The 27202-nt window shown below is 38.3% G+C and overlaps 1 protein-coding gene across 3 annotated transcripts in view; it reads right to left on the bottom strand.

Moving 5' to 3' along the window:
* Positions 1 to 26765, bottom strand: part of PEX5L (peroxisomal biogenesis factor 5 like) — a 34302-nt gene extending 7537 nt beyond the window's left edge. Inside the window, exons 1-7 of one of the 3 annotated variants that reach the window (XM_069024192.1) lie at positions 26682 to 26765; positions 25339 to 25377; positions 14754 to 14865; positions 12707 to 12916; positions 11508 to 11634; positions 10903 to 10999; positions 4677 to 4772 (exon numbers count right to left, since the gene is read on the bottom strand). In XM_069024192.1, coding sequence (XP_068880293.1) covers positions 4677 to 4772; positions 10903 to 10999; positions 11508 to 11634; positions 12707 to 12916; positions 14754 to 14865; positions 25339 to 25377; positions 26682 to 26750 — 750 coding nt within the window. In that variant the 5' untranslated portion in view covers positions 26751 to 26765. The remainder of the gene's footprint in view (positions 1 to 4676; positions 4773 to 10902; positions 11000 to 11507; positions 11635 to 12706; positions 12917 to 14753; positions 14866 to 25338; positions 25378 to 26681) is intronic. The other 2 variants (XM_069024193.1, XM_069024194.1) reach the window with 2 other exon arrangements.
* Positions 26766 to 27202: the final 437 nt, after the last annotated feature.

Genomic DNA, 27202 nt, shown 5'->3' with positions numbered 1-27202 from the left:
TGAAATAAAAACTATGTGATCAGGCTTTTACTAGCAGTAATTTTGAGATTCAGTATGAGGTAAAAAAAAAGAAAATTTCCCTTTCCTTCAGATTAAAATTAATAAAACTACTGAAAAGTAATTAGTCATGCCTTTTTTAGCCAGCTTAATTTATAGAAATAATTATATATATATATATGTATGATATTTATATTAGGATTTTTGCTTGCATTTTTCCCACAAAAATCCTTTATGAATCAATGGCATGGAAACATCAAATCACATTTCTGCAGATAGTAAGCAAGCCTATAAGTGGGTTTGGGACTTAAATTCAAATTCTGCTGTTTAGTTACATATTTATAATTAACACAGAAGTTCACTGTGTTTGCACTCCACATAAAAAGCCAGTGAATTACTGTGCTCTCAAGTAGCCACCCTAAATGCCCATCTACAGTGACTCGAAGGAGGAGGGAAAATGCAATGAGTAGAAGACCAGCTTTGGTATAATGTCTGTCATCCTACAGTACTTGGACACAGGACCAACAGTTATTTTGCAATGATAAGAAAATATTTGCTTGTTTGGGCCAAGCTGCAGCGTTCAGGGGACATTCAGCATGAGGGGTTTCTGAAACTGGTACAGCAAAGCTGCACTGAGCACCTGGACCAGGCACTGACCCAATGCTGTGGTACCAATATTGACAGCAGAGCAGTTTGATGTCTTGAGAAAGAGAATTGTAAATAGTACACAGTGTTTGCTGAAGGCCTAAGTCTGTATCAGCTGCCATTAGTAGCAGTTGTTTCACTGGCTTTAGTGGCAGGAGGGTTAAATTGATATTTAGCCTTTCTGAAAACCTGGCTTTGGATCAAGGATCCTAGATCTAATTTTAACTCTGTTTTAGTATTTTCACCACCGGTGTCAATTAACCTCATTTCAATGTTTTTGCCACCTTAAGGCTGGTGAAGTACTCGGACGAACCAAAAGTCTTCAGACCAGTTGAACACATTTAACACATTCTCAGATCATCTGCAGCAGTTAAGTGGAATGACAACTGGGAAAAATGTTCATATCATCTGACTGCTTCCAAGCAGAAAATTCTGCATTTTGTCAAAGAGGCTATTTTTACTCTTAGTATTTAAAAATATGCTGAAGCAGTTAAACAAATGGGAGGCAAAATATTTCCAGGCTCTTTATTTTCTATGATCCAATGAAAATGGGCAGAGTATGTATTTATAAATGTACCTATTGTCATAACTTTTAGAATTTTTCCTGTCCTGTATTGACAAAAATTAATTTGCAGTATTCCTGATTGACCAATGGATAAGAAAGGTTCTGTCATTGTTCTCTGAATTACTGCATTACCATACTCTTTGATGTGAAAGACACAGCAACTCTGCTTAGCTATGTGAGATTTCCTTAGCTGGTATCTTCTCAAAACAAAATCTGATAATTTAGCAAAGTTTAGAGATAAAAAATATATTTCAAGGCAAAGATTCCCACTGTGATTTGAAAGAGTATCAAATAAAATGCATCTGAATGACTCAGGTTCCTAGTTCCCAATTTAAAAAAATGGTTTGGACAGTCTTAGGCCCATCCAAAGAAATGTCTCAATAGTGAGACAGGAATATTGTAGGTACAGAAATGACTCCAACCAGTACTCATGGGAACCACAAAGCTGATGGTCCTGGAATATATTTTCCCAGGCTAGAATAAATGAATCCCATCTTTTTCCTACTATTGTCACATAATTTATCTGTAATGTGCTCTGATGCTTCTAAACAGTACATTATACAGCAGATGGTGCATGTGACATTGTGTTGTAAATAAAATGATGCTGGGAAGGACAGCTCAAAATTTCTTATGCATAAGCTCACAAAACACTGTGGCATCTGCAGTTTAATCAGAGAAATGTTGAATAAGAAAACACCAAAACAGCTTTTTTTCCATCTCTGATACATTTCTCAGTCGGAAGTTTTGCACCTACTTACTTTCATTTTTATTTATTCTAACTCATCACCATAGGATGGTGATAAAACAATTGTTTTAATGGAGTATAGGTACAGGATGGATCTGAATCCCTATCGTGGCATTTTCAGAAATTCAAAAGTACCAATTTTTGGTGAAACAGAACTAATTATTAGAAAGATTGTGTTAAAACATAGTTCTTATGGCACGTGGGAATTATTGAGACAAAAAGTCATGAGGCAAAAATCAAATCCAATTTCCAGAATAACAGAAAAGGTAGTGGGGTCTGCAAGCACCCAAACACTGCAAGGGAATCTGGACCCTCTCTAGTAAAAAAGCTATTTTACTCACCACTTTATTCTTAAAAGATTCCCCAATGGCATAGACGTCTTTACACCTTCTTAAGAAAGAATTACCCCACAAATCTTCATTAATCTCAAAATTTGACATCTTAAAACCATTCCCAAAGCTCTAAAGTGAATACTGGGTGGAGGATAAAGTTTGGTGTCTTCATTTACTGAATTGTTAATTAATTCCTTTCGAACTAGGCCACAAAGAACCTGAGATTTACTTCCTTTTCTTGATCAGTTTTCTGACTAATCTTTCCACTTGGAGCTTTCTCAATTGAAGAATATTACAGAAACATACGAAGCCTAAAAAATGAATTTTTGAATGGTATCTTTTCTCTGCTTAAGAAAGCACTAATCTTTCTGAGATGGGCTCCAATTTATTTCAATCACTCTAGCTTTCTTACCACTTCATTTTAGCTGGGATGAAAATTCATCTCTTTTCATATGCAAATGGAAATAACTGCTCTATAAGGTCTTGAAGAATCCTTTTCTTTACATTTTAACTACCTGGCCCAAGGTTCTACTTTAAGCAGAAAGAATAACTTAAGGCTGCCAGCTACAGCTGGGGAAACATTTAATTAGATTCTTTTTAATAGCTATTTTTGAGACTTCTTTAAAGTATTTTAACAACCTGTCTCTGTTGCCTCAGAATGACCTTTTAGTCTGCAGGGGGTTTTTTTAAATATATTCTCCTCCTTACTTTACTCTGCAAAGTAATTCAGTAATGTCTTGTAATCTGTTGTTGGACTCAACTCATTTTTCTTTCTGCTGAGTGTCTGGAAACTCCCCATCACACAAGTTGCTGGCAACTGCAGGAGTACTGACATCATTTGCTTAACCACTAACTCTGAGATGTTCAGCATCAGATTCCCTGTGCTGCCTTCACAGGTCACAGCACAGCACGTCCCACCCTGAGGATCAGCCTGCAGTGCAATTAGGAACATCTAAAGCATTTTAAGCAGTGGCAATTTGAAAGCAACTCCCTCCTTTCCTGCCAGGAGCAAATGTGTATGATGTGTGACATCAAAAACATCTCCTGTGCCTCACCAGCAGCTGTTTATGAAGAATTTATTTGATCTGGAAAGGAAAAAATGCCTTCAGTGCTTAGTTTGTGGAAGAGCTAATTTACTGATTGTGTCCATTTTAGCCTTGTACACTGAGACAAGATTTCTTTGTGTGTGCAATAAAAATCCCAAGAAACCATGGTGGAAACCCTGCATCTCACCATAGCATATAATGAAAAAACCAACAAATCAGGTTAATGACTTCAACAAGAAATTCTATTTCTACCTAGAAGCCAGTATCTGATTTAGGCATGGTTTCATTTGACATCAGCCAATATTAATCTAGAATAGTTCAATTGTCAACACTGGAATTAGAATGGTGTAAAACTTGAGTTACAAGAGCACTAATATACATGCCTAAAATTTAAATCTAGACTCAAATACCCCTGAAGTGTTCCAGATGGTTTGGAGATTAGTGAGCCTGCAGTCCTTGCTAAAACCAACCAGATTTGAGGAATTGGTTTCACAGCTTCATCCTCTGCACCCTAAAAACTCGTTTCAGTGGCTGTTATATAATTTAGCCTGAAATTCTGTCCTTGCTGGAATGGAGCCGTCTTGGCTCTCTGTGGTGATGGGATTTTGAAGAGTTGCCCATGGAACCCCGGAGAAGATAGTGATGCTCCAGATCAATGCTTAGATCTAATTTTTTGTTGAGTTCTGCTAAAACACCTGTATTCTACTTTGTGTCTAAACAGGATCAGTTTGGACTAGTGGTATAGGACAACACTCAAGAGATGTTTTAGACGTTGGAAATGTGGAAGTTAGTGAAAAAAACCAGAAGTGCAATAGGAGAACTATCCAAATACCTTTATCTTTTCAAACTAAATTGATTTACCAGGAAACAAGAATACTCCTGAGCTCAACATTCTGCCACTAGTTGTAAAAATGTGGAAATGGTGTGTTGTTGGTGCTTATGTCCAGCTCTGCTTTACACCAGGTGTTTGTGCTGTTCATCAGTGATGCTGAGCTCTGCTTTCACAGTGGGGACTTGGTTTGTGTCTGGGCTTAAAGAACTGATTGCACACAATTGCTGGGGAGAAATGTTTCCCTCTTTAACTTGTGGTTTGGAATTAGCTACATTTATGGGCCATTTACCCACTTGCTCTAGCAACAAAAATTCAGCTTAAAAACTTGTTTCTGTCTAATCTTTATAGCTAAGGGCTTTGGATTTCTTTTTTTTAAAGAGACAAGGTGATATTTAAAGTTGATAACTCCAGGAACTGTGCCTTTTCTGCTTTAAATAATCCAATTCCAACTTTCTCCTTGCTATGAAATCTGTAGAACATCAGCTGAAAATGAAAAGAGTAAATGAAATAATACCTCAACAGCTGCCTTTGCTCTTTCAAATTCCTCCTCCAAGGAGTGATTTCTGGAGAGAAGAGGTGTTCCCCAACGCTGCTCCTTACTTGACCGTGCCTAAAAAATAAGAATAAATCAGAAAGGCATGATAGACTCTCTGCCACATTTCTGAGTTACCTCTTTAATTGCCTAGAGCCCCAAATGGCCTTTTCCTTGGGGAAAACTTCTTGTTTCCCTGCTTGAATTCCTCTGAATTCTCTTACACTGTAACAGACACACTTCTCATGGGAAGCAGAGTAATTTTTTCCAGATTTTTCTTTTCACTCAAGATGTGTGAAAGATAAAGAGACATCCAAGAAAAGGCAATGCAAGGGTTGGACTATGAAAGGAGACAGCTGACTATTTTTATAAGACTTTTACCTTCCTTATTCCTTCTGCATTATGACTGTGGTAAGGCTGTCCACTGACTATGATCCAGGAAGAAAACACTTTTTTCCCTGCACATTTAGTGGTTTTCTTTCCTGTTTTCTTTTGGGATCACATTGGAGAGCCAGGTTTGCCCTGGATTTCACTGGAAGGAAAAATCCTTTTTACAATCAGCATCTCTCTTATGTACCTTACCATTGGTCAATCCCATTGGAAGCACATAATAACCTTTTGCCTGTTCTTTTTCTGAAAACAAGGGTTTTTTTTTACAAAAAGCACTGTACAAAACCAAACAATATTTAAGGATGGCAGAAAAAGCACAAAGTGGCCTAACCTTGCTAAACAAAGCACTGACTGCTAATCCCTTCCCTAGTGTTTGTCAGGAGGTTAAACTCATTAGCCACTTGTGTGCCCTTGCTTCAAATTGCATTAATTTCCCTGATTATATTTCTGATGACTGTACTTGTAATATTCAATTTCTATGAGCCACACTGCTAAAAGGCTAATTTTTCTCTCCTCACACTCATTGGGCTGTGTCTGCAAGTGTTGGAATGGACACTGCTGGGATGGAACATCTGACACATTTCTGAGCTCTCGTATACGTCGTGTGTAATGTATGGCCAAACACATTTGTCTGTGGTTGTACACACATGGTTTTTTCCCTAGAAAGATGACATTTATTTGTCAAATGAGCCCTAGGGTTTCTGTTTTGTTCCTGAGGCTTTGGTGTCTCAGTTAGAGACTGATGAGCGGAATGGACATTGAGTGGATGAAACACTTAAGGTAAGAAAACACCGATACAACACAATTTCTGTGAGAAGCACGTGGTGGTGGTGGGCTCTGTGTGTGTTCTCCTGTGCTGGCCACTGGACTTTGCTGGGCCAGGAACCTCAGAGAGTGAGGGAATGTCTACACTGAGGATCTGTTGTTTCTGCTTTCACATCTTCTACCTCTGGTCCATGTTTGGAAAATACTATTTTCCTTTGGTGAGACCAGGAAGAGATTTCAGGTTGTCATTCAAAACAAACCAAAACCCAGTCCTATACATGAAAGATTTATTTTGACTGATTAATAGAATTTAGGGCAGAAGAGATAACTGGTTCAGATCATTCATTTGTCTATGTATCACATAGTAGCATTTGTCACTCAACAGCCATGGAATCAAAATTATGTTCTTCAGAGAATAAATGGAGATTGTCTGGAATAAATGTATTTGAGGAAGCTTCTTGGATTTAATTTAAAGTTATCAAGAGACCTTAATGTCATCACTCTGTTTGCAATTTGTTTAACTGCCCTCCTTGTTTCTCTTATTAATTTTAATTTCAGTTTCCAACTATCATTTCTTATTTTTTTCTAGTAGTTTAAAATACTTTTTCGTATTCCTTATTTTCTCTGTAGAAAGATACCGATGATTTTAATCAGGTTCTAGTGATATAAAGACATTTACTTAAATAAAACATTTCAATATTAAATATTTTCAATATGAAACATTCAGATTTTAACTTTTTTTTGGTGTCACTTTTAGTCTCCCTCTTATTTTTTTATAGCCATACAGACAAACAAAGTGAACCCTTTATTCCAGCACCTGTCTTGCTGATTCTCTGTACAGAAATCAGGTGATCTCCTGTCTCCCACTAATTATGTTTCCTTCTACACACTCCTCTTCCTCCAGTACTGCACAGGGAACACTGCTGTTGTTTCAAATTGCCTTCCAGCATAGTGTTGTAAGCAGAGCCTGCTTTCTTGCTCTGAAATGTGTGATTTTCCAAGGGACTGTATTGCAATATGTATTTATACAGATGCCTTGATCACCAGCTCCTTTTTAAGTGTCCCTTATTTTAATTTCTTTCATTCCACTGTTGGATCATATGGGAAGTTTCTGAGGAATTGGCCTGCATGTTTATTTTCAGATCAATAATACTGAAGAAACGTTGTTTCTCTTTGGAATCCCAGAACAATCCCTAGTGATCACAATTCCTAGTAAATAACTACTGCTCCTGGGACCTCAGGTTGGCCAGTTTTAATCTGTTTAACATCTGCTTTATTCATATTGTATGGTGCCAGTTTTACAATCAGAATATGACATTAATTCAAAACTCTTGTAGAATATCATGCACCAACATTTATCAAATTGACCTGTAATCTGATCAAAGAATTAAATTTGTTTTTCTTGACACAGAACTCTGTTGATAGGCACTAATTATGTTCCTGGTCTTTCCATTATTTATGAGCAGGCTCCTGAAAACAGTTTGATTACTTCCACTTCTTGCCCATTTGTTTCCAGTGACTGCCATTCCTTAGGTCAAGGACAATCCTGTAAATGAGGATGTTCAGATTGAGCTGTAGTCCAGGAGGGCAGAGTGAGCTTGTAGGGGCAGCACAGAGGTGAGGGGGAAGAGGACAAGAAGCACAGAGGTCCCCTCCTCTGCCACATGACAGAGTATACACTTCATCCCCACAGAAATATACTTTCTCCTCCATTAAATGAACAGCAGGAGGGGAAAAAAGGTCATTAACAAAAGCCACATAAGCTTGATTTGCATATAGCCAGTGTAGAGTCGTACTGTGGGTTGTGGCACCCAGCAAGGAAAAGCCCCATGAAAAGCCCCAAACACGCTGCCTTTTGCTAGCCCAGGGAGAGGGGGTGGGAGTGGAGGGCCAGCACTGGAGAACTCCACAGCTCACATCTTCAGTAGGTGATGGGGTGGGAGTCTGCAGGGGCCTTCCCTAAGGGAGCACCACCCAGGTGGGTCAGGGTGGGATGGCTGTGTCCGAGGCTGGACACTGGACACTGTGGTTTGATATCCTCACCTCTCTACAGCCAGCTGCTGTAGCTGATCATGGCTTCTGTGTTCAGGGGCAAAACTTCCCGCTCCAATGCATTTGCACACACTATCCTGCACTTGTATTCTCCTTTTGTGCTGTTGGACCTTAAATGTTAATGAGAGGCTTGAATTGCAGTCTTAACTTTTGATCAAGTCTTCAAATAATGAGCAAAATCTGTCCCTTGTAACTCTTCATTTCCTCAGAGTAAGTGGCACATCAAAGGAAAGTTAGGGCCATTAGTCTTTCTGTAGCTATTTGGGAGAAGTGGGGAATTAATTTCACATTCTAAATATTGTGGCCTCAAACTGGAGATTTATAACTTTTACAAGATTTGCACTATACCTTTGTCTAAGAGTGACAATTGACAGAATTAGGTACAGATTTTTAGCTTGTCAGGGGTTTTGTCTATTCTGTGTGAGCAATGATATATTTAAAATGCCCAGGAAAATATTTAAAGAGTTAAAACATGAGCAGACTTTATGCACAGACAATGGAACATATTATCTCCCTCTGCAGTTTGTAATTTTAAGATTAAAAATAAAACTTCAACCCCCCCCCCACCAAACACAGTAGGATGTCTCAGTACCAATAAAAGCATAACAAGGAACTTTTCAGAATGGCAGATAAAAGAAAGAACAGGGATACTTTGGGCCAATGCAGTTTAAGAGTTAATAATAGGTAAAGCATGATGTGAGTAAATGCTGAGAAGCAAGACAGCCACACCCAGTGACAGCCACCAGTGACCACTGCCCATTACAGCCTTTCTCCCTTAAACCCATTACACGTTTCTCCCTTAGTAGTTCAAGGCTTGTCTTTTGGATTTTGTATTGGCACAAGTGCTGGTAAACACAGGATTTTGTTAAGAAGATTGCATAATTTTAATGAAAAGATGACCTAGTTACTTAGCATTTCACTTTGAGGAGCTGAATCTGACATGTCAGAGATGAGTGATGAGGTGATTGGGAAAATGCTGATGGAAACCTGCAGCAAGTTTGACAAGATGAAATCTTTGGGGTATGGCAGAATGTGTTGCATTTGCAAAGGTTACCTTTAAATGAGATAGACAAGACCTACAGAGGACAAAGTATGGAAAACATATGCTTTGATAAAAGCCCTAACGTGATTTCTTTTGCAAGCAGATTAAGAACTCGGTCCAGACAGATGAGCCTGTGTGTTGGGAGCTGACAACTTTGACAGTCCAAGTACAAGCAGGATGAAGCAGGCAGTGAACAAAACCACTACATTTCTAAGTAACCTACCTAGAATAAAAGCACATTCTCACTTCAGGTCATTTCTCTGCACTAATAATTGCCAGTATAACATTTTGTTGCTCAAATGGACAACAAGTTTGAAACAAGCAGGCTATGACAAACCAAGACAAAACATAAAATGTACCAAGACAACAGATAAGAAATTTAGTCTCTGCTTTTTTTTTTCAAGTTGGCTTATTTAACTTCATTGTTTTTTATTTTGAGGTATCAGCCATTTTACAAAACATTATGGAGCCTCAACTGACTGAATTTAAACTGAGTGAAAAATGTGGATTTTTGCATCTGCAGTTATTCTAGTGGAAGAGAAACAGGAAATAGACCATATAAACTAGAGATACACTGAATTTGTAATTGCTTTTACAGAAAGCCACAGCATTTAAATTCTGTGACTGTCTACTTGACTTACACACATCTTGGTTGAGCACTAATGTCCTGGAATTTAGATCTACTGGGCTGAAGAACAGCTTCCTAAAAGAGGGTCAGATGTGCTTCAATATGAGCTGGACAAAGTATGTGAGAACACGCCATCCATTTCAAGTGGATGGCATTGTGCAATAGATCTTTTCCATTACTAAGATGTACAAATCTATTGTAGAGAAAGGAAAGATATCATGCATTACAATTAGTGTGAAGCATTCCAGAGGGAAAAAAACCCCTGTTTCTAATGTAGAGATGGCAGGGAAGTAAGGGACACTTTTTTCCTAAGAAAAACCCAGAAATGGATCTGATAATTGGGTTCTATTTCTACTTTCTGGAAAAAAAAAAAAAAAAAAAAAAAAAAAAAAAAAAAAAAAAAAAAAAAGGTGTATAATCTCAGAATACACACTTGGCAAGTAGTGTCTCATTTTTTCATTTTCAAATGAGGCAATTATTTTCCATTAATTTCCAGATTTTCTATCTGACAGAATGTTTTTGAAGTCCAGACCTAAAAATAGCTATGGAAGGGGAGAAAATTTTTTTCAACTGAAAGCTAATCCACCAGAAAACTCTCTCTTCCCCATTCCAGTGCCAATGGCTGAAATATTTCAGTTAAAAAGTGAGAAGCAGCAAAGAAGGTGTGTGAACAACCTGATCTATCTGAATGCATATGTAAATATTTGTACCTGTATCTGCATACGTACATGCAAATCTAAGTAATAATTTCCAGCAAGACCTGTCCAATACACAATACAACAGTGGAATTGGGCAAATCTACAAACCTTTAGCCCAGAGCCCTCCGTATTAGAGTTCCTTTTCCAGCAGAAAAAAGTCCTGTGACCACACTGCTCTCCCACCTGTGGAGATAAACTGCTAATGAACATTGGTGTAATGATTGCTTCCTGTTTTCCTTAGCAATTTCCCAATTCTGGGGATTCCTGCCTGACCAAGAGACCTAAAGAATAGATATTTAACTTGGGTAGAAGATGTTTAATATGGCAGAATTCAGACTAGAAGTCTTAATTTCAGAACTGGAGGAAGGGAAAAAAGATGGTGTTGTAAACTGTAGTTTGAAGTTTTTCCCTCTGTACAGGAAGGTCACAGTTCACTGCAGTATTAAACTCTGAATGTTTCAGGTGCTGACATAGCTAATTTCACAACCTATTCATTTCAGAGGTGTGTGAAGATATTTTCCCTGATGATCCTGAAAATATCCCTTGAAGAGTTCTCCCAGAATGTCAATGGTTAGCCAGTGGGAAGTTCCTCCTTGCCTTTTTATTGTTAATAAACCTACCAAATCATCTTACCTGTATTGCAGGTGCAAGTTCTAATTCTGATGCTGAATCAGAGTCCAAGGCACTCTTGACATTAGTCAGCTCAGACTGTGATCTGTTTTCTGTGGACCTAGAAATAATGCATTTACATACTCAGCACTAGGACACGCTGCCTTATGTCTTTCAGGTTCATAAGCACACACTGATTAATCAGGTTATTTCTTTCAACTGAATTGTTTAATTTGCAGTTATCAAAAGTGCCTGGACCTTTCTCAGTGTTCTCACTCTTCTATTTCACAGACAGGGAAACTGAGGCTAGACAAAGACACGAGACTGTGCCTCAGTCAGTGTCTAAAAATCAATCACCACAATAAAGGCCTTCACTGCATGTCTCGGGAGAATTCTCACCACCATTTATTAAGTAATCACACCTGCTACTTTCCATTACATTAAGAATTGCCAGCAAAATGGCATTTTATAGTGCACTTGCTTATGATACACTGTCCAAAATATGTGCTTGAACACATTTAATGTTATCATAACAGGTTTAATAATATGATTTGTTATCAAGCAAGCATTTCTGTGAAGTAAGAGAGTTGGGCTGGAAATATTTTTGTAAGGAAAGCAAAAAGTTGTACCATAAAATCTCTTTTGATGGAGCTCTGGATGATGATGATGTTCTCTCTGCAGAAGGGTGGACCTTGCTACTCCTGTCTCCATGAAAACTGACATCATCCCATTTCTCTATCTGTGTCTGAATATCAACTGAAAAATAAAGAACAGAAATATATGAATCTTCTAAAGAAACTACTGCTGAAAATTTTATCTCCTCTGTTAAATGTATGTTGTAGAGAAAATAATGACACTGAAGACTATATTTTAATATAGCCCAACGTACAGAAATATTGTGCACCTTTCTAGTTGATACAGTGTGAAAATATTTGGAAATTCACAACATTTTTCTAAATCTGCTAGTATTCATGGCCAGAACTTCAGTGTAAGTCTTGACTTAAAATCAGTGATTTGTATGTCATTTAGTCAAATTGTAAAAATAAAGCTTCTTTTAGAGACTAACATGCAAAAATGACTATGTAGGCAACTGATATTATTCAGTCATATGTCAGACTCACTTTGCAAAGATCAGATGTTCAGCTCCTGTTTGAAGATAAAGGTCTCTAAAAGAATTTCTGTGCTGATGAATGGAAAATTTGCTGCCTTGGTATAAATTACATTTACCTTGCAAATTTCTCAGTTGCACTGCAAGTAATTTAGTTTGGATGGAACTAAATTAAATTCACCTTTTCCAAAGCTTGTCGATAGATCAGGCTTGGCAGGATATTGAGTTGTTTTGGGGATTTTTTTTCAGTCTGTATAAATATATCTCTCTTGTCAAGAATGGATTTTTTTCTCTGGTATGCATAGATAAAGCAGTATTTACAGATATAAATGTGCATTTCTGACACCTGCAGCTCTGAAAAGGACATCAATATGGGCTGCCTCTCATTTGTGTCCTTCACCAATTTCTCATCACACTCCTACAGATTTTTCTACCATTTTACACACCCTGACTAAATTCCTTTTTACAAAGAACTGTCAAAACTTTGTTAGCACACTTAGTGACAACTTAATAGTTATAATGGCAAAGGCAAAATGTAAAATGTGTTCAGAGTTTAAGGTTTAAAGTGTTTCAAGTTGTTTATAATGGGGAGCAATTGTTACCCTGCTGAAATGTGGTGCAGCAAAAATTCTGCTGTTGCTCATTATTTTGTGACAGTAGCCAGGAGAAACTCGTGCTAAGCAGGGCTATGGAGCACTGATAAAATAGCTACACTCTTACCTAAATCTAGAGAAGACTTGTCTGCAACTCTGACAGCCTGGACTTTCTGCTCAGAATCCACACTGATCAGGTCAGGATTCTCTGTCTTCTTTCTGTGTGTTGAAGCTTTTAAGCCTTCACTTCTTGAAGGATTCTCTGATTTCTTTGCTTTGTTTTGGGTTTGTAAGACAGGTTCACTAAGATCCAAGAGATCCAGACCTGTTGATAATACTTAGAGACAAAATGTTAAAATTCAGTGTTTTTTTTAATTCAAACAGCTCACTTTTAAAGATTTGTTTTGATTGGGGAAAAAATTACTGATGTGTTTGCATTTGGCTAGAGTAGGTGTGTATTTCCTGGCTAAAGAAGATGACCAGTATATTAAAATATGACTGGGGATTTCAGGTGCTTAACTGATTGAAGTTCAGCAGATTTGCAAAAAAGGCTTTTCCTCTGAAACTCTTAAAGACATCTGAGGTCTTAATGGCTGGGGCCTTCATAGATTTTCCTCTGTTGTGATGGTTCCCTGTACAACTGAGCTTTTAGATAAGATTTGGTTTAATCTTATGATTTATCAAGTGCTGGTAATAGCAGCTTAGGGCACTGCTGTTGTGCCAAAATCCATTTGGGAATAGCTGGAGCACACAGCTCCTGGGGTGGACATGGGTCACAAAGGAATGAAGATATGCTTAGTATGGTTTTTACTGTTATTGCTGCTTGTCCTTTGGGGCATAAATACTGAACATAAAGTCTAATGCCATTTCTATTAAGGACTGTATCAGTATGAAAGGAATGTTCAATTTCAGTTCTTCTTTTACAAGTTGCCTAAAGAGTAACATTTACAATTCTTTAGCATGTAAAAGGTAGAAAAACTCCTTCTTTATCATAGTGTTACAGGGCAGGTGTTTTTGACAGATCAATTTGCATTATCTCTTGCAGTGCTTTATCTGTGTTCTTGGAAATCACTGAATTTCATCAATCTTCATAGAATAAATTTTTATTTTATTATTAACTAAATCTAATTAACCCCCACCCCAATCTGATAGATATTCAAGGCAGATATAAAATGTACAGGTACATTTCAAAAAAAACCCATTCTTAAACAATCTGAAATAGTTTTATTCACCCCTGTAATATCTTCAGCTATATTTTTAAAGGGAAAAAAATATTACTTACAACTGTTATCTAATTCAGTATTTCAGCTTTTGTTACTAGAACTTGCATGCTGCTTTAGACACATTAATTAGATGTGAAGATAATCACTCAGCTGTCAATTATTCATTTAATAATTTGCATGTATATAAATTTTAATTAAATGGCTTCTAACAAGCCAAGTCCTTTTATGAAACAGCAAGAGAACACAGAAGTGCTGTGTTGATTTTATTGTCTCTCAGTTGATCTGCTCAACAGCATCGATTACCTTTGCATAGATACTGAGTAGGAGGGGGCCAATTTCTAAAAATACTTCCAAAGGACAATATATTTCAAATAGAATTCAGTATCATTCAAAAGGTTTTCAGGATTCACTCTTACTTTTTGTTATCTTCTCTACTACCTCATTGCAATGCAAAGGAGGTAAGCAAAATATTAGATCCTTTCACTAATAAAGAGTCTGAACTCAGCTTGGATAAAGTGTTTTGATGCCTCACCACTTTTTCTCTCTAACATCTCATCCAAGATTTCATTTAAAAAAAAATCTTCCTAGAGTAAGGAATGGGTTTGATTAAAATCAGACTAAATGTGGCTTTTCCCAGAGGTTAAAATTTTGCAAACCCAAATACAGAGAATTGATTCAAGCTCATATGTACATCCTGTGAGACTTAAACAAATTGCCTTAATTTCAGCCCCAAAGATCTGCTAGAATTGATGTGACTTGAATCACATCAGCTTTCTCCTAAAATGTAATGAACATAGTTTTTCTGCTAACAGGTCAGGCAATTTTAATGCCAGTTTGTGATTTTGTGCAAACTGTAACAAACCAAGAAATCACTTGACAGAAATGTGCTGTAATTAAGCTAAAACTAAAACGATTTTTCTCTATTGAGGGATAGTAAAGAATGTTGTTTACCTGCAGTATTCGATGTTACAGGCCTTGCAACAGCTTCTGGTTTAGTTTCACAGAGAAAGTCATCAATGGAGGGGCTCAGGAGGGGTCTGCTCTCCTGTTGCTCATTCACCAGCTAGCAACAAAGAACCCCAGGTCACAGAGCATTCTTGGGATGCAGAATTTACAGAGATAAAACATATTCTCACAATATCATGTGCTTTATTTTTAATTGTGAGAGTAAGATGTTGCAATTAGAAGATGCACAAATAGCACCGGGATTGAAATAAAAAAAGCTTTAGTTACTCTTTTGGGGCAAAATTATATTCCAGTTTAACAAATCACACAAGAATAAAGCAGCAAGATGATTTTTCCTTAGCAGTTATTGCATACTATTGCTTATAGGGCTAAAGTTACAGGGCCTGATGCAGCTCCCTTCAAATCCATGGTGAAGTTGCCCTTCTCTTTCACCAGGAGGCTAAGCAGGGCTTTCTTTTTTGGAAGTGGCCTTTTTTTTTCCCCACAAGTAACATGCTCCCTCACAGAAATTCCACAATAGCATTTCACCTTGCAAATAAGCATTAGCCCATTAAACAATAACCTGCTGAGGCAGGAAACACTTCTCTGCCATACAACATGTGAATGACAGTGAATGGAGCCTGGTGAGTGTATGAACTTCCTGCATGAGTTCTGACTGTGGGAAGACTCATAAAACACCTTTTATCTAGGAGCAGTTTTCCATTTTTAGTTGCATAAATGCATTGGTGTTCTGCTACTTGACAGAAATCTCTGTATTATGGGCCATTTAATGTATGACAAATTAAAAAGACAAAACAGTACCAGTCTCAGGAATAAAAGTCTCCTCTTTGCCATCTATCTCTGATTAGAGGATCAAGACCTAAGCTGAGCTGGAGGGATGTCTGATGGTGTGCCCTGCACTAACTTTATCTTAGTATCCTAAGTTTTTTCTCTGAAAAAATGTTTTCCCACTGTTGCTTTTGTCTGGAGCTTTTTCAGCTTTATTTTATCTCCTCCACTCTTCTTCTTGCCCCTCTGTTCTAACTCTTTTACCATTGCTGAATTTTCAAAATTTTCGCTCAGATACATTTGAATTTTTAAATTTAGGATGCTAACATGGACTAAAAGTGGCCAAAAAGGGTATTTACTCATCCTCATATTTCTTAAATACTGGCCCTGAGCTACTCCAGCAGCAGGATTATCTCTAAAGTTATTACAGCAAACCAGATTAGGTTCACTGCTGTTCAGTACTTGATTTCTGCATTGCAAAGCTGCAGCAAAATACTGGAGCTATTGAAATAACAAGCCCACTATTTTGATGGATTAAACATTTAAGCTGATATTGCTGTGTGTGTGCACAAATGCTTTTTCCCAGGACCTAGAGTTTTGCACTAAAATACCAATTTCCATGAGCACCATGGAAGCCAGATGAGTGATTGCCTGCCCAGCTGAGTGCAGCACAATGTGCAAATGTGGGCTCTGAATTTAGAAATCTGTCCCAAACTCCAAATGTACATGTGCTAAACCCAGACTGCAGATGCACCTCACCAGGGACCTAATCAGGGGGAGTTTGACTCTGGATTGACTGTCCAGGTTGCTGTCTCATTCAATGCACAGAAGGCACATGCTTAATTTGGTAAATCTCATCACTTGATTGGAAATTGCATTTATATCAACTGCACACCTTTGATTTCCATTATCCCCAGGTCTACAAATTTACCTAATGCTGATATTTGAGACTAAAGCAGACCTTATTTTTCTTTTTATGATTTGATGACAGTCCTTACTCATGACTATTTTTGAAAAACATGAATGTGGATGCCTCAAGAGTTAAGTCTTATCCAAACTACTTTTAGTATTTTAAAATTTTGTCCAGATATCAGTAAAAGTTGCTTGTTATATTTTTCTTTCTGCATTTACACAGCATAAGGAAAAGTCCTAGACCATTTGGAGAGGGACAGGAGGGAAGAAATAAGAAGTTCTGTAGGAATCAGTGTAAATATAAAACCTTATAGGAAGTATCTATAAGACTATCAATGGGGTGCATTATCACATAAGATTCAGGTGCTTATCAAGTTTCCCATTACATTCCATGGAAATTTTCTTTAATAGGAAAGAACGGGGCAAGGATGAAATGAAGAAAGATTATGAGAACCAAAGCACCCAAGATCACTCACTGCAGACAGTGAAGAATAGAAAATCTGAAGATCAACTGGAAAGGCAATTTATTGCCCAAACCTGCTACAGAGGTCAGAGGATAAACTCTGGGAAGACCAGAAATAATGCTAAGAATCAGAGTTGTGGAGGGGAAGGAGACAAGAATCAATAAAGATCTGAATTTTTCCAAGGTCTAATTGAAGCATGAGGTCTGATAATTTTTTTTTCCCTTTCAAAGATGGTTATCATGTCCTTAGAATTTTCTTTATTATGTTTATTAGATTTATTGCGTTTTAGAGGAAGACTAAAAGAGTTTGACTTGCTTAGACTGACAAAATGAAGATTGAGTAGCAATGTAGCTATTCTTCATGTACACACAAAGGGACAGTGGTCAGACGACACTGGAGGAGGAAAGTTATGTCAGCTGTAGAGAAATGTTGGCCCGAAAGCAGAGTTCTAAACTGGGCATGAGTACATCTGGTCTAGGAATTAAAAGAACTGACCTATCACAGCAGTGAACTGTATGAACAGTATTCTTTTTTTTACTGTAGGGGGACAAAATGCCCACCTATTTAAAATGGCTTTTGCCAAGCCTTCTACACCGCTGTTTATGACATGACTGTGACCCAGAGGATCCCTCCTATTCCTGTGTCCTGTGCTCCCATGGCTAAGGACTAGAAGCTGTAGGAATGTCTTATTGAAAGGTTTGCTCTTGTGAAATAAAATCTGCTTTTATCTCAAATATTTGGGTCAAAACAGATAGCAAATACATGACCATGTCTACTAATTCTCAATAAACACAAATTACGTGTGTATAGCAATAGAAAATATTAGAAAAATACTATTTTGATGTGAAGCAGACATTTAATGATGAATTAAGACTTAACAAATAAGAGTGCCATGAGATGATATTTTTTTTTTGTAAGGAAGTGGGCAGTAGGGCAGGTTTCTGACATTATTGTGTAAGCAGTGCCACTTGTTAAGCCCTTGGTCTCACACTCGGAATTTCATTTTGCTGCCTCATATACTGTACCAAATTTATCCCTCACTTAATACTGCTCAAGTTATTAGAGTTATATCAGGCATGAATTTGGAGTCGTGCATAAAAGATTTATGAGATGAAAACTATGATCTATATTAAACCAATAATTTATGGTTCTCAAGCTCCTTTCAGGTTGAAAATCACAGAATGCCTTAAAACACTCATGAATCAAGCCTGGCATCACCACAGAGCTGAAGAGTATTATCTCTGTGTTGCAGATGAGGGAAGCAAAGTGAAATTAGGCAAGTCACCCAGCATCTCTGGGTGCTGGAGAAGCAGCACTGGGGGCAGGAGCAGGGTGGCCGATCCCACACCGGATTTATGTGCCCAATATCTGTGCCCACGCCAAGGGGTACAGACTCAGCCTGGGAAAATGGGAGTTTCTCAATACTAATTTAGCCAGTGGGTGCCATAAATTCTCATAATGTCTCTAGGAACTTAAATTTGCTTTATAAGATTCACTTTAATTCAAGAAGACACCCATGCACTCCTTTAATTGAGGGATATGTGAAATCTGTGGAGGCTGATATTCCCTACTACCAACACACTTGAAGAGAGTCATCCATAGTATAAGATACTCCTAAATTCAAATGAGTCTTCTGGGAACAGCCCAACAGAAAAAGGTGGTTTTCTCATCCCAGTACTGCTACTGGACTTTGTCATTCCAAAAAAGCATGTAAGTGGGGCTTCTGGGTGCTTCAGGAGAGATACTGGGAGAGTCCAAAGAGTCTGATATCAGCCCCACTGCTTCAAAATACTCAAAGCAAAGACCATTTAGCAGTGACTGTAAATTATGGTCCTTCCATCCCATTGTATATACTCTCTTACTGCATTCCTGATTTTTATCTGTTTGCAATGCACAAAGCATACTGGTTTGTTTTTTTTTTTAAATTTTACAAGGGCATAACATAATGCTAGTCTTTAAGATAAATTATTTAGTCTCTAAATTGGGGGAGAGGTTTCCAGTCAGGCATGGACAGCTAATTAGCACCTATGTTTTGAGCACAGAGTGAACTAGTTCTCTTAAATTAAGTGCTTAAATTCCCTTCATGTTCAATAGGGAGAGATAAATGCCTAGAAAAGCAACTCCAGAGGGAGATCATGCCTGCCCAATTTAGGTTGTTCCTCAGGAGGCTCTCAAAGGCACCTAGCTTTCCCCTGGCTATATATGGGATTTATTTTAGAAGGACTGGCTCAAGAGGCATCTAAAATTTATATGTAATTCACTACCAAAGTGAGTTGGATTGGATTTTGGATTGGATCCATTTTTTCACCTGAGCCTGATTGAATTACTCATGGTACTAATTTAAGATGCCCCAAACTACTACTGGGTAATCCCCTGTACAGTTCAGCAGCAAAGCTGCTCCTGGACACTTGAGACTTTTTCCTGTACTGCCCAATCTGTGTGGTGAGAGCGTGGTTGAGCTGCACCAGTGACATGAGCCGCTCCAGAAGGCTCAGAGAGTGGTAATGAACCTGTCCTGAGCATGGGAGAAGGCAGGAAACATCTAACTCAGATTTTCTACTGGAAAAATTGTATTTTTGAACTTTGTTCTGAGAAACTTGTCTGCTCTTTGGGTGAGACTGGACAAACAGGTAAAAGAGTCAGATCGATTCCAGCAGCTTGTAAGTGTTATGCTTAGGCAGAGGCATCAGCTCATTTCAATCACTAATTATTTTTATGATACACAGCAACGGTTTCCTGACAGACAGGTTTCTGCACATAGCTGGCATCCCAGGATCTTTGGTGGCACTCACTGGGGTAAGAGGAAACAAATCAATTGATTTCTACTACCTGGGTCTTTCTGAAAACTGGTAAATGGGAACCACAACTGGAAATTGAGGTTATTGTTTTCTAGAGCATAACTGGAAGTACTGGCCTGAGAGTTGTGCCTGTGGATCACTATCTTGGCAGGGTAAGAACTGGAAGACTTCCTTTTCTGGTTGCAGAGGGATGTTTGGAGAGGGAACTCCTGACAAAATCAGTGGTCTTGTGATAAAATTTAAATTGCAAGAGTTTTGGTTTTCTTCTTTTCTCACTTTTCTAGTATGTTAATAAAGATTTCACAATCAAAATTACTGCTTCACACACTTTATTTACTCTTTTATAGTAAGTGTGATTACTTCTTGGCTTTTTACATCATCCTTGTGCCAGAGTGGTACATTAATTTTTCTCTGTCACTACTATGAATGTACTCATATTCCAATTAAGCTGATTTGAGAGCCAAATATTTGGTTTTCACCAGGAGAGTCGATTCACACAGCATGTAGTGTAACTGACTTCCACCTCACATGAATTGTGGGAAGCTCTGAGATGAATTCATTGCACCCTCTTGCAAAGAGCACTTTGGTGTTGCTGCCTCTCTGAAGACCAGCCCTGCTCTCCAGTGCTCTGTTGCTAGTAGTAGGAAGGGTGTGGAGTGGCCTGTGAATCAGAGGTGGCAATTTCTTACCTGAAATCACACAAGCCAAGTCACCCACCGAGACTTATGGCTGTCAGGGTTTGTGTGAAGTCAGAGAAGCTGTGGGAGGATGGTTATAGACACTGCATTGGATATTGAATTCAGGTGCCAGCTGTATTGTTTAAAACCCTTGTTTATGTTGCACCTCCACAAAGAGCTGTTGCATTGCTGGGTGACAGCTCTTGTTGTGATCTCTGTGTCACACCAACACCCTGCCTGTGTTTCTACATGCTGAACTGTACAAGTTATGGTGTTTTTTGCAAGGTAAAATGAAACATCTCACATTTCAATGTCTCCTTCCCTCTGTTCAGCCTGGTCTGGCTAAAGGAGGTTTAACATGCGAGTCATGTCTGGCCCATGCATTTTGGCCTGGCTCCAGCAAAGCACTTAAACATGCTCTGCAAAACTCAAGGTTAAGCACATGCTTAACTGTCCTGCTGGACCAGAGCCATGGGGGAAGAAGAGGAAAGTTACTCTTGTTATATTTTAACTGTGACTGGCAGTTTGGCCTTTAGCCATACAGAAATGTGATTTATTGTAAATCTGCCTGGTGCAGGAAGGTGTTATCTAAAATGGAGTGCCTCCTCCTCCTGGGTGTTAGAAGATTTCATTTATCATTTGGCCATGAGTTTTCTTTGTGGTGTTACCTGGTGATTTCTGTTTTAGCCTCTCCCCTCCCCATACCATTGTCTAGGCTGAAGATCTACAACAGGGATCAAAGACAACATTTTGTCATCACCACAGATAATTTGAGATCATTGCTGTTTCTTTGCATATGGGCTGTAACTGCTTGAAAAGCACATGGATTTTTTTTGTCCTTTCTGTGGATTTTTCTTCTCAAACTATGTTCTGTAGCATATCTAGAGTCAGGCTATGGTTTTGGATGTGCTACTGTGCTGATCACAGGAATCAGGATGTTCTTGTTACTTGGCCTTTCCCTTTAGGAATCTGTCATGGAATGTCTGGCTGCTTTGGGATGTTTTCAGCAAATTGAAGAGCTTAAACTCATAAGCTGTTTGTGAACTGCAATTCAATAGAACACTTTCACTGAAAAACCAACAAGTTCAGTGAATCTAGAACAGTAGCTCAGGGTTTGCAACTCTTTATCAGGACAGTATATTCATACCCAGAGTATTCATGAATGAAGAGCCAAGAAGTTTCTGAAAAGTAACTCCTATTAATTAATATAAAAACCAGAGCTAAACTGGTATATTATATTATTCACAAAAAAAGTTTGTCCAGTCTTTCTGTCCTTAAGGAATAGTAAGGCATTTTACAATGTATGAAACAGTATGGTTAATTTTTTTTACTTTATTAAAAATATGACACCATCAATTCCCATGGTAATTTCAAATTAAAACTGTTATTTCATGGAAAAATGTATTTAATTTATGTGACAGAGAAATCTACATAACTTTAGGAAAGCAGCCAATTTATGACTTTTAAGTATATTGTCAAGGCAATTTTATTGTACTCATGAGAGTATTTCTGCTGAAATTATGCATATGGCCCTAAAAGCAATAAGTTTTGAGCAATATTTAATTTAGAGGTAAAGAACCAATTAATATTTGTACTGCTATGCATGCATTTATTCATTTTTTTATTTCATTTTTTTTGTTCTTCATGTATTTACCCTGTCCTAATAATAGATGAAAAAGAGCTATCAGTAGGACTTAGGTTGTGTCCCCTGACAAACTACTCAAAGCTTTTATAATAAATCAGATTTGAGATGTATAGAACATACTGCTTATGAATTTATCATGAATCCTTTAAAAATAATAAAAAAATAGGATCTCAAGCCTAGTTATCCCAACATCAGTGAGGAAGTCCCTACTGTTTTTAGAGGGCAGATTGGAATGTACAACGAATTCAATCCAGACTTTGATAATGACAATCACTCAAACTGGCATGATTTTTGCCTTTTTTACCTGAATGTATTTCACTTAGTTAAAATGCAGTGAATTCTGGTTTATGTTGGTGTGAAAGAGAAGGGAAGCTAGTTACATCCACTGGAACATCCCACCATTCTGTTATAATGTTACTGAGAAAACATTTATGGAGTGGGCTGGAAGTCAGTGCAAGCCTAATGCTAAGAAGCTTAGAGTGAACATGATTGATTCAAATGGGACTGTTAACTTTGTATGGAAAAGTGTGATTATGCAATCAAATTCATGTAGTGAGCCCTTGGTACACACATCAGAAAATCTGCTAGCAACATTGGGAGCTGAATATTAGCTATCTTTAATCTGTTCCCCTTATAAAATTGAATGGAAGCATTTAAAAATCTCCTGTTAGAGATTATAAAAAAAACCAAAACCCAAACAACCCACCAAAACCCACAAAAAAGCACCAGAACAAAACAAATATAAAAAAAGCCTAACAAAGCAAGCAAAAAAAGAAAACTAAACCTAAGCAAAAACACACCACCACCACCAAAATAAGTAAACACATACATACATACAAACATATATAAAAGCAAATGAAAACCAAACCAGTGGGATTTCAGCAGTGGAAATGTTTGAGTATTTTATTCACAAGCCCTTAAGCAAATATAAATGGTCTTAGATCAACTAAGTGTTGGCATGCAAATGAAGTTCACTTAAAAAATAATAGTTCCTACTCTGAATGCTAACTAATACCTTAAAGACCATAAAAAAGCCTTAAGCATCTGGTGCAGTTAATTGGGGTGTAGTCATGCAACATATCTCTTTTTCTGACGTGCGCTGTAGCCTGCATTTTTCACAGGGGAGGACGAATTTCAGCATGTTTCTTATAATGTAATTCCAGCTTTTTAAATTCCTTCTTTCCAATTCAAATTCTAAACCCTAAGTGTTCTGAAGGTTAACTTCTTAAATTATAAGTGCTCGAGATCAAAACTGCTCTGAGCAACGTCTGTGTGGGTCCTGTAAATTCTAAGTAGGCAGCTCCTGTATTTTTCAGTCACAAGCAGAAGTGGGGAATAGCTTTCAAGATATATTTTGCATTTCTTTTTCCTATTGGTGATGTTTTCATGGAGTCCCATTTCTGTTCCATATAACTCCAGAGTATATTTGCCACAGGATTGTCATGGATGTCAATCCCTCCCTGCAGTTCTTCTTTATTTCTGTTATCTTTATAGGGATCCTACCATGAGTAGCAGCTTTCCAACCTGTGTGCTCTGATAAGGAATCTAAATTAGGTGTGATGGACCTGGGACAAATAACTCCTGTGACACTGTGAGATTCCTTTTGTTTTTGCTGGCAAAGCATGAACTTTTTTACTGCTCAATAAAGCAGTTAATCATATTTAAAAGTATAAGTCTGGGTCGAAGAATGTGATTGAATCAGATCCTTTGAAGTTCACTGACCTGTAGAAAATTGGGAATTTCATAGCTGACTGCACAATTAAACTTTGACTTCAGGGCATATTTAGGTTTAAATTTCTCATTAGAAAGTAATTCTGAAGCAAGGTTTTTTTCTCCTGACAAATGCAAAAAAGCTGTGAAGAGGTTAAACAAAAATTTTATTTTGCAATTAAAACCAAATTTATGCATGATTTTTCTCATTTATTTCTCTGCTTCAGGTAGAAGTAATTGGTTCATAGCTCAATATCCAGTTAATCTTTGAACCTTCAGCAAGCTTTCTTACACATTTTCTAGGTTTTATTCATATGAAAAAAAATACCTTTTTTTCATTTGTCCCAGTCTCTTATGAATTATCTTTTAAAAGATAAAGGGAGACAGCAACATGGATAGAGTTATATTCTACAAAATCCTGTTAAAACTGAAAGATCACTCTCTGGATGCTTAAAGTATTAAATTTGGCAGCTACTGAATCCTTTTTCACACTAGTAAGTGTGAAGAAAGTGACTTTTATGGAAGGTAATTGAGACAGGAAGACTGGATTACAAAAAATAAATACTGAAAGGTCTATTCAATTACCAGGAATACCCCTCTGCTTACTGTAGTACACTCATTACTGCTGGAATGGTGATTGAGATTCCCACTTGCCATCTCCTGCCACTGCCCCACAGGAGTCTGCAGTACTTTTTTGGTTCATGTTATTTGAAAATTTGCCTCCAGATCTGATGATATAAAATAATCCGGGAATTGGAAGCTTCATTTAAATTTAATTCACAGTATTTATGTCAAAAGACAGGTGTCATATTTTACAGGCTGGGCTTTGCTAGGAGCATTACAATAAAATGTGACTATTTATCTGTCTTGTTCTGTGCTGGATAGGTTTTTAACGTTTTACAGAGGAAGAGAGCAAAGAGACACATTTTAAAATACAAACTCAGGGGCCTATGTACATTATCACTATCAAAAAGAGGTTTTAGAGACTCTTCTTTGTGTATCAGATTCCAGTTATGCTTCCTGTGGAGTCTGTGTCCACAGTCAGACATAATTAATCCTCCATTCATCAAGGATTTTGGAAATGGGAGATTTCACTTTTTTTTCTCTAAGAAAAGCCAGTGCTCCTCTGTCTGGGCTTGATCCTTGAATTTCACTTGCAGGTTTTTTGCTTAGGTGGCTGTGAGGAGCAGCATAGATACCCAATGTACTTAATTCTTCCTGTGATGTGGATCTGCCCACACTGGGTTTGGTGGTGGTGAGAACTTTGGAAAGACCAGACTTTATTCTCCTGACCCATCTGTCTTGGGAAGTTTGCAGTCAATTTGGAACTTGTTCTACCCTGTGAGCAGCAACCACATCCATCTGTTTCATCATGTAAAGAGCAGAGACAGACACTGGGATGGGGATGGTTGACACAGCAGAGCATTATCCTGCATGGATGGTTGGGATGAGGGGTTCACATGGACACACTGCAGTGACAGCATCTCAAACCAACACTTCAGCCAGACAATTAGGGGACAAATGACGTATGCAACGTGGTCGTACAGCTGCACATCACACATACATGATGCAGAGATGGCTATGGAAAATACTCACTTTTTCACTTGATTCTGCTTCCTTTTGGCTTCTGCACCCCTTTGGTGCATAGCAGGGAAGTAGGTATTTGTGTTTAGTGGAAGAAATTACACTGACTAACAGACACAAGCATTTTACTCATAAATTTATCATAGACTATTGCTGAGGAGACTGACAGACAGCCACTACAAATGGTGAGTTAAACATTTAATGAACCCAGGCTGAACTCCTGGCCCTGTTGAAGCCAATGGAAGTTTTGCATGTCAATTTTTTTTTGGCGCAGTGAAGGCTTAAAGGGGGCAGCATTTTATGTGGGTTTCTAATTGTTTGTTAATCACTTAGTAGAAAATCAGAAATGATGCCTTAAACAGAGCATGTTTTTCCTCTGTGCAGTTTCTTCATAGACATTGGAGTTCACCATCAACAAAACCTGGTGTTCAACAGGGGCTGAGGAGGAAGTGCCAGACCTGGTTTCCAAATTAGTAGATGGTATTTCTAGAATGTGTATTAGTGCAGCACATCTGTGACGCTCTGCTAGAGAAGTACGTGCTGGTGTGTGTGCATCTTAGAACTTTCTAAAGCACAGGGGCTGTTATCCTAAATCATGAAGGGAATAAAATAGGACTGTGGATTTTGCTTAAGGCTCTCACATAAAACAACTTCCAGCAATTTCCATTCCTGATGAGCTGGAAGTATTTGTGTGCAGTAAATATCGGCAGGAAACTAAATGCACTTGCCTGGGGAACAAATTCATGTACGTGAGCAACATGAGGGAATAAAATCCACTCTTGTAACAAGAGTGCTGTGATTTACAGTTGTGTTCAGCTACTGTCTTTAAGAAACTAATGGAACCACCTTGGCTACTCCAAGGTATGTGTAAGATTTAGTGTGGGGACATACGTCCTTCCTTCAACTGAAGGTGGAGAAATGAAAGCAATGAGATGTGCAAAGTCACATATTCTGATCCAGACCAGGAGCAGAGCCCCAGTAGAGCTTAGGAGTGGGATCTGAGATATCGGAAATGACACTAATGTGAACTGGTTGTTTCTTATTTTACTGTGCGCCAATGGGAATATTTTATATATGAATTGCAGATGAGTATTTATGGCAGGACAATTGATGGCATGAATTAGAACCGAGATTTTAAACTAGCTTTAAACAACCTTCTGGTTACTGAACTGGGGAGAAAAATGCATTTTTGTTTAAATTTTCATGTCAAAACATCTAAACCCCCATTATTTACCCCAGGCTACTTCCCCCCTCAGTGAAGCACTGGGATGCCACTGGCGCGGGATGGGTCACCCAGTGGGGCTGGGGACTCGCGCAGCGCCCGCGGCCCCCTCAGAGCCCCGCGCTCCGCCCACCTGGGATGCCACAGTGAGGAGGGGCTTTTCTTCTGCAGACTCCTCCCTCGGAATCTCCTTCATCACCATGGCCACAGCCTTATCGGCTGCCCTAGCGCCTTTGCCCTACAACAGCGAAACCAACAATGGCGCCAAGTCAGCAGCGGGCTCCGACCGCCTCCCGCGCACCCGACCCAGCCCGGCGGGACGCCGGCCGCGCCTGCGTCTGGAAGCGAAGCTTGGTTGGAAGCAGAACACACACACACACACTGTTTAAAAATAGTAATAATAATAATGATACAACAAATGGTCCGTCAACCCAATGGTTAAGGAGGCAGTTGGGGTCTAGCCGTGGTCTGGTGGCTCGTTAGAGTTGCCCCAATGAAGTCAACAGGAATCTGGCATTTTCCTGCTGGGCCAAGGCCTGCTGGAATTTCCCCCAATGCCAACCTTCTGCAGGATAGGATCCTGCAAGGATCCTGCAAGGATTGAAGGATCAGCCCCTTGATTTAATTTTATTTATCCAAAAGTTTATATCCAAA

Source organism: Aphelocoma coerulescens, chromosome 9, assembly GCF_041296385.1.
Source record: "Aphelocoma coerulescens isolate FSJ_1873_10779 chromosome 9, UR_Acoe_1.0, whole genome shotgun sequence".
Classification (NCBI taxonomy): Eukaryota; Metazoa; Chordata; class Aves; order Passeriformes; family Corvidae; genus Aphelocoma; species Aphelocoma coerulescens.
The sequence above is the reverse complement of the archived record's forward strand: the minus strand, read 5'-3'. Positions and strand labels throughout refer to the sequence as shown.